Source organism: Arachis duranensis, chromosome 5 (assembly GCF_000817695.3).
Source record: "Arachis duranensis cultivar V14167 chromosome 5, aradu.V14167.gnm2.J7QH, whole genome shotgun sequence".
Classification (NCBI taxonomy): domain Eukaryota; kingdom Viridiplantae; phylum Streptophyta; class Magnoliopsida; order Fabales; family Fabaceae; genus Arachis; species Arachis duranensis.
Window position 1 is genome coordinate 22,182,870 of NC_029776.3, and position 7,805 is coordinate 22,190,674.

Sequence of the window (7,805 nt, forward strand, 5' to 3'; positions counted from 1 at the left end):
ATGTTTTAGTTCAAATTCTAAAAAATCTACATTTTTATAAAGTTATGAGTATAAAACAGAACATTAAACTATTTCTAAAATTTCATTAAAAATCATTATTTGACTCATTAGTATCTAAAAAATTATTATCGAGAATTTTGATGTTGAAAAAATTAATATAAAATATAGCCCTCCAAGATTATTTCTAAGGTATTGGTTAAAAGGATGAGATCAGTTATGCCAGACCTTATTGGAGAGACTCGGAGTGCATTTGTTAAGGGTCGAAAAATACATGATGGGAACCTATTGCATGTGAAATTGTAAATTGGCTTACAATGAGGAAAAAAGAAGCGGCTATAATCAAGCTGGATTTTCAAAAGGTATATGATAGGGTCAAGTGGAGCTTTGTGGACATTGTTCTACAGAAGATGGGTTTTAGGCGCAAGTGGAGGCAGTGGGTTATGGAGTGTGTTTGCACATCTTCTATGTCAGTATTGATAAATGGTTCACCAACAAAGTCGTTCAAGATGGAAAGAGGTCTGAGACAAGGCGATCCTCTGTCTCCTTTCTTGTTTGAACTTGTTGATGTCTTACATAGAATGATTGAAGTGGCAGTTAGAAATGGCCGGATATCCCCATTATTCATTGGGGGGAGACAATATAGAATTGTCACGTCTCCAGTTTGCCGATGACAGTATATTGTTTTGTCCGCAAGAGGAGGAGACTATTAAGAACTACAAAAGGCTTCTACGTTACTTCAAGTTCATGTCGGAGTTAAGTATCAGTTTTGACACATCCATTTTGATCCCAATCAATTGTGAACAACAATAGGTTTGAAGTTTGTGCAGTTTGTTAGGGTGCAAGGAAGCAACTCTTCCGGTCAGATACCTTGAAATCCCTCAAGGAGCAAGCCCGAGGTAGGTCAAGACTTGGAAGCCTATTATTTACAAAGTAGAGGAGAAGCTTAGTTTATGGAAATCTAAGGTACTTAACAAAGCGGAAAAGTTGGTACTCATCAAAGCAGTATTAAATAGCCTGCCAGTATATTATTTAAGATAGTATAAGATGCCAAAGGCTGTTATAGAGAAACTGATTTCTTTTCAGAGAAGATTCTTGTGGAGTAAGGAGGATGGAAGGAATAGTATGGCGTTGGTTAGATGGAAAGTGGTCCAAACTCCAAAAAAGTTAGGTGGGTTTGGAGTTGGAAATGCGATGCTTTGTAACACAACACTTTTATTTAAATGGTGGTGGAGGTTTTCAAAGAAGGAGTGTCCATTGTTGAAGAAGGTGATATGCTCATATAATAACCTTTCCCTAATGAGCTATTATCCACCAGACATTACCTACTAGAGGAGGTCCATAGAAATATATCTGTCAGCTACAGATAAAGGATCAACATATTAAAGACAAGATGATAACTGGCTTGTCCATGGAAGTTGGTGATGGCAAGAGAACTCACTTCTGGGAAGGTGTCTGGCTAAGTTGTGGTCCATTAAAGGATAGGTTTCCAAGGTTCTTCTCGATTTCAATCCAAAAAGAATCAGTAATAGCGGCTTGTGGGTTTTGGGATGTGTTAAAGTGGATTTGGAATTTTTGATGGAGGTGTGAGCTATTCCAATGGGAGTTGCAACTTGTGAATCAATTACATGACTCTTTGAGGCTGGTTAAACTAGTTTTTGACAGAGAGGATAGAGTTGTCTAAAAGTTTGACAGGCCATGTGTATTTTCTACTAACTCTTTTTTGCAGGTACTACAATCGGATATGCTTTCGGATGATGTAACAAGCTATTGCTTCACTAAGACTATTTGGAAAGGCTTAGTCCCTCCAAGAGTAGAGCTGCTTGTCTGGTTTGTCTTGATAAGCAGAGTGAATACAAAGGAAAGGTTGTATCGACTCGAAATTATTAATCAAGATGATAATGCGTGTGTATTATGTAATAAGGATTTTGAATATGTTCACCCACTTTTTTCTTGGCTGTGAATTTACTTGGCAGGTGTGGTGTGCTTGGTTATCTGATAATTTAACACCGAAGGGACGAACTATGTGAGTCTAGACTCTCATTCTAGAACGTATAAAACAAAAACACTGTCTTGGTATCTGAGGAGGAATTCTTGTGTGTCCAATGTGCTGATAACACGAGTTTTAAGTAGGACTATTTGCTTCATAAATTAAATTCAAAAGTTTTAAGTAGGAATATTTCTTGGTAGGTGAACTTTTTCTGCAACACGTGTTACACGCCATCTTTTTTTGGATGGTGATAGCTATCAAACAAATAGATATTTGATTTCTTGGCAAAATTTTTGTAGAGTGCTCAAAGAGATGCTTAAATATTTACAAATTTATTTTAATTTTTTTTTGTATTTACCTATTAAAAATAAAACTTCATATATTCTTTAAACAACCCTACACATAATAATAAAAATCAATAACATTCCAAGTTAAATACAATAAGAAAACTACGACCAGTTACAAGCAATTCAGCGAAAAGCACGATGGTAGATCAGTCCCAAAATTTTTAACACATTTTAGTTGTCTTCATTTAGAATTAGTATTTTTAATTCGAATCAAGCCTCTATTGCAATATTTACTTATTTAGGGAGTACTTTTAATGTATGGTCAAATTTGTCGCATCTACAAAATAACCTTGTGTTGGTGTCATATCCTTATCCTCTTAGACCCCTCGCTCTCAGTAAGCAACTAAAACACTATAAACAATATTTTTTTAAATAATAAAAAATAATACTTCTAAATTACAACTAAATAATAATAGAAATATAAAATAAAACAACCAAATCTAATTACCCGACATTCCAACAATAAAAACAAATAAATAATACAAATTTTTAATATTCTAACATTCCAAAAGTGCAACACAAATTAAAAGCTAAACCAAATAAAAAAAATCAGAACATAAAGATAACATAATATAACTTTTTTTAGGATAAATGACATAAACAAACTAGATGGCATTTAATATTACACTAATGTCCTAAAATAGATAAGCTTACATGCATGTTCTAAAGTAAATCTATGTAAATTGAATCAATTAAATTCGATTTACAATTTTTCAATATAAATCAAATCAATTAGATTCGATTTACTATATATGCTATATCAACAGTAAATTGAATTCACTTAGTTCGGCTTATTAGTGCTCCAGTATATACATATAAATCAAATTTAGTTGATTCTATTTAGTACTGATACAGATTATTGACATTTACTTAACTTTAAAACATAAATGTCAATAAAAAATACCCCCATTTGGATTCAAATAAAATATCAAAAAATCAAAACGAATAAGAATATAAATTCAACTTTTATGTTTTAGTTCAAATTCCAAAAAATCTACATTTTTATAAATTTATGAATGTAAAACAGAACGTTAAACTATTTCTAAAATTTTATTAAAAATCATTATTTGACTCATTAATAGCCCTCCAAGGTGATTTCTAACGTATTGGATAAGAAGATGAGATCAGTTATGCCAGACCTGATTGGAGAGATTCAGAGTGCATTTGTTAAGGGTCAGAAAATACATGATGGGACCCTTATTATAAGTGAGGCTGTACATTGGCTTAAAATGAGGAAAAAGGAAGCGGCTATAATCAAGCTGGATTTCCAAAAGGCATATGATAGGGTCAAGTGGAGCTTTGTGGACATTGTTCTGCAGAAGATGGATTTGGGGCGCAGGTGGAGGTAGTGGGTTATGGAGTGTGTTAGCACATCTTCTATGTCAGTATTGATAAATAGTTCACCAAGAAAGTCGTTCAAGATGGAAAGAGTTCTGAGATAAGGTGATCCTCTATCTCCTTTCTTGTTTGTACTTATTGTTGATGTCTTACATAGAATGATTGAAGTGGCAGCTAGAAGTGGCCGGATATCCCCATTATTTATTGGGATAGACAATATAGAATTGTCACATCTCCAGTTTGCTGATGACACTATGTTGTTCTGTCCACCAGAGGAGAAGACTATTAAGAATTACAAAAGGCTTCTATGTTGCTTTGAGTTGATGTCAAGTTTAAGTATCAATTTTGACAAATCCAATTTGATCCCAATCAAATGCGAACAACAGTGAGTTCGAAGTATGTGCAGTTTGTTGGGGTGCAAGGAAGTTACTCTTCCAGTCAGATACCTTGAAATTCCTCTAGGAGCAAACCCAAGATAGGTCAAGACTTGGAAGCTTATTATTGACAAAGTGGAGGAAAAGCTTAGTTTGTGGAAATCTAAGGTACTTAACAAAGCGGATAAATTGGTGCTCATCAAAGCAATATTAAATAGCATTCCGGTATATTATTTAAGCTAATATAAGATGTCAAAAGCTATTGCAGAGAAATTAATTTCTTTTCAGAGAAGGTTCTTGTGGAGTAAGGAGGATGGAAGGAATGGTATAGTGTTGGTTAGATGGGAAGTAGTTTAAGCTCCAAAAAGGTTAGGTGGGTTTGAAGTTGAAAATGCGATGCTTTATAATACAACATTTTTATTTAAGTGGTGATGGAGGTTTTCAAACGAGGAGTGTCTATTGTGAAAGAAGGTGATATGCTCATGTAATAACCTTTTCCCTAATGAGCTATTATCCACCTAGACATTACCTACTAGAGGGGTTCTATGGAAGGATATCTGTCAGCTACAGATAAAGGAGCAATATATTAGAGACAAGATGATAACTGCCTTGTCCATGGAGATTGGTGATGGCAAGAGAACTCACCTCTGGGAAGGTGTCTGGCTAAGTTGTGATCCGTTGAAGGATAGGTTTCTAAGGCTCTTCTCGGTTTCAATCCAAAAAGGATCGGTCATAGGGTCTTGTGGATTTTGGTGATGGGTTAGAGTTGATTTGGAATTTTCAATGGTGGCGTGAGCTATTCCAATGGGAGTTGCAACTTGTGAATCAATTACATAACACTTTGAGGCTGGTTAAACTAGTTTTTGACAGAGATGATAGAGTTGTCTAGAAATTTGATAGGCAATGTGTATTTTCTACTAACTCTTTTTTGCAAGTACTACAATCGGATACGCTTCTGGATGATGTAAAAAGCTATAGCTTCAGTAAGACTATTTGGAAAGGTTTAGTCCCTCCAATAGTAGAGCTGCTTGTCTCGTTTATCTTGATATGCAAAGTGAATACAAAGGAAATGCTGTGTCGACTAAAAATTATTAATCAGAGTGATAATGTGTGTATTATGTAATAAGGATTTTGAATATGTTCACCCACTTTTTTCTTGGCTGTGAACTTACTTTGCAGATGTGGTGCGCTTGGTTATCTGATAATTTAACGATGAAAGGATGAGCTATGTGAACCTAGACTCTCATTCCAGAATGTATAAAACAAAAACATTGTCTTAGTATCTGAGGAGGAATTCTTGTGTGCCCAATGTGCTGATAACACGAGTTTTAAGTAGGACTATTTGCTTCATAAATTAAATTCAAAAGTTTTAAGTAGGACAATTTTTTGGTAGGTGAAATTTTTGTGTAGCATGTGTTACACGCCATCTTCTTTTAGATGGTGATACCTATCAAACAAATAGATATTTGATTTCTTGGCAAAGTTTTTGTGGAGTTCTCAAGGAGATGCTTAAATATTTACAAATTTGTTTTAATTTATCTTTTTGCATTTACCTATTAATAACAAAACTTCATATATTCTTTAAACAGTCCCACACATAATAATAAAAATCAATAACATTCCAAGATAAAAACAATAAGAAAACTACGACCAGTTACAAGCAACTCAGCGAGAGCACGCTGGCGGATCAATCCCAAAATTTTTAACACATTTTTGTTGTCTTCATTTAGAAATAGTATTTTCAATTTAAATTAAGCCTCTAATTGCAATATTTACTTATTTAGAGAGTACTTTTAATGTATGGTCAAATTTGTTGCATCTACAAACTAACCTTATGTTGATGTTATATCCTTATCCCTTTAGACCCTTCTCAGTAAGCAAATAAAACATTATAAATAATATTTTTTAATAATAAAAAATAATACATCTAAATTACATCTAAATAACAATAGAAATATAAAATAGAACAACCAAATCTAATTATTTGACATTTTAACAATAAAAACAAATAAAAATAATACAAATTTTTAATATCCCAACATTCCAAAGTGCAACACAAATTAAAAACTAAATCGAATAAAAAAATTACTTGAACATAAGATAACATAATATAACTTTTTTTAGGATAAATGACATAAACAAATTAAATGACATTTAATATTACACCAACATCTTAAGATAGATCCGCTTACATGCATGTCCTAAAGTAAATCTATGTAAATCAAATAAGTTAAATTTGATTTACGCTTTTTTAATGTAAATCAAATCAATTAGATTCGATTGACTATATATGTTATATCAATAGTAAATTGAATTCACTTGATTCGATTTATTACTGCTGCAGCATATACATGTAAATCAAATTTAGTTTATTCGATTTAGTACTGATACATATTATTGATATTTACTTAACATTAAAAACATAAATGTCAATAAGAAAATACTCCCATTTGGATTCAAATAAAATATCAAAAAATTAAAATGAATAAGAATAGAAATTTAACTTTTATATTTTAGTTCAAATTCTAAAAAATTTACATTTTTATAAACTTATAAATTTAAAATAGAACATTAAACTATTTCTAAAATTTCATTAAAAATCATTAGTTGACTCATTAGTATCTAAAAAATCATTACCAGACTTTTGATGTTGAAAAAATTAATATAAAATATAACCTTCCAAGGTGATTTCTAAAGTGTTGGTTAGAAAGATGAGATTAGTTATGCCAAGCCTGATTGGAGAGACTTAGAGTGCATTTGTTAAGGGTTGTAAAATACATTATGGGGCCCTTATTGCATGTGAAACTGTACATTGGCTTAAAATAAGGAAAAAGGAAGCACATATAATCAAGCTATATTTTCAAAAGATATATGATAAGGTCAAGTGGAGCTTTGTGGACATTGTTCTGCAGAAGATGGATTTTAGACGCAGGTGAAAGCAGTGGGTTATGGAGTGTGTTAACATATATTCTATGTCAGTACTGATAAATGGTTCACAAACAAAGTCGTTCAAGAAGGAAAGAGATCTGAGACAAGGTGATCCTTTATCTCTTTTCTTGTCTGTACTTGTTGTTGATGTCTTACATTGAATTATTGAAGTGGCAGTTAGAAATGGCTGGATATCCCCATTATTCATTGGGGGGAGACAATATAGAATTGTCACATCTCCAATTTGTTGATGGTACTATGTTGTTCTATCCGCGAGAGGAGGAGACTATTAAGAACTACAAAAAGGCTTCTACGTTACTTCGAGTTGATGTCGGAGTTAAGTATCATTTTTGACAAATCTATTTTGATCCCAATTTATTGTGAACAATAGTGGGTTCAAAGTATGTGCAGCTTGTTGGGGTGCAAGGAAGCTGATGAGCGGATAATTTATACGCTTTTTGGCATTGTTTTTAGTATGTTTTAAGTATATTTTAGTTAGTTTTTAGTATATTTTTATTAGTTTTTAGTTAAAATTCACTTTTCTGGACTTTACTATGAGTTTGTGTGTTTTTCTGTGATTTCAGGTATTTTCTGGCTGAAATTGAGGGTCCTGAGCAAAAATCTGATTCAGAGACTGAAAAGGACTGCAGATGCTGTTGGATTCTGACCTCCCAGCACTCGAAGTAGATTTTCTGGAGCTACAGAAACCTAATTGGCGCGCTCTCAATAGCGTTGGAAATTAGACATCCTGGGCTTTCCAGCAATATATGATAGTCCATACTTTGCCCAAGATTTGATGGCCCAAACCGGCGTGGCAAATCAGCCTCAGAA

The 7,805-nt window shown here is 32.9% G+C and overlaps 2 protein-coding genes across 2 annotated transcripts; both read left to right on the forward strand.

Annotated features, from left to right (window-relative positions):
- The first annotated feature begins 314 nt into the window (after positions 1-314).
- On the forward strand, positions 315-671 carry LOC110281486 (uncharacterized mitochondrial protein AtMg01250-like). The gene has a single exon (XM_021143778.1). It carries the CDS (start codon positions 315-317, stop codon positions 669-671), a length of 357 nt encoding a protein of 118 aa, XP_020999437.1.
- A 2,781-nt stretch (positions 672-3,452) lies between these two features.
- LOC110281487 (uncharacterized) lies at positions 3,453-4,061 on the forward strand. Its single transcript, XM_021143779.1, has 2 exons — positions 3,453-3,679; positions 3,830-4,061. Exons 1-2 carry the CDS (start codon positions 3,453-3,455, stop codon positions 4,059-4,061), a joined length of 459 nt encoding a protein of 152 aa, XP_020999438.1.
- The last annotated feature ends 3,744 nt before the right edge of the window (positions 4,062-7,805 follow it).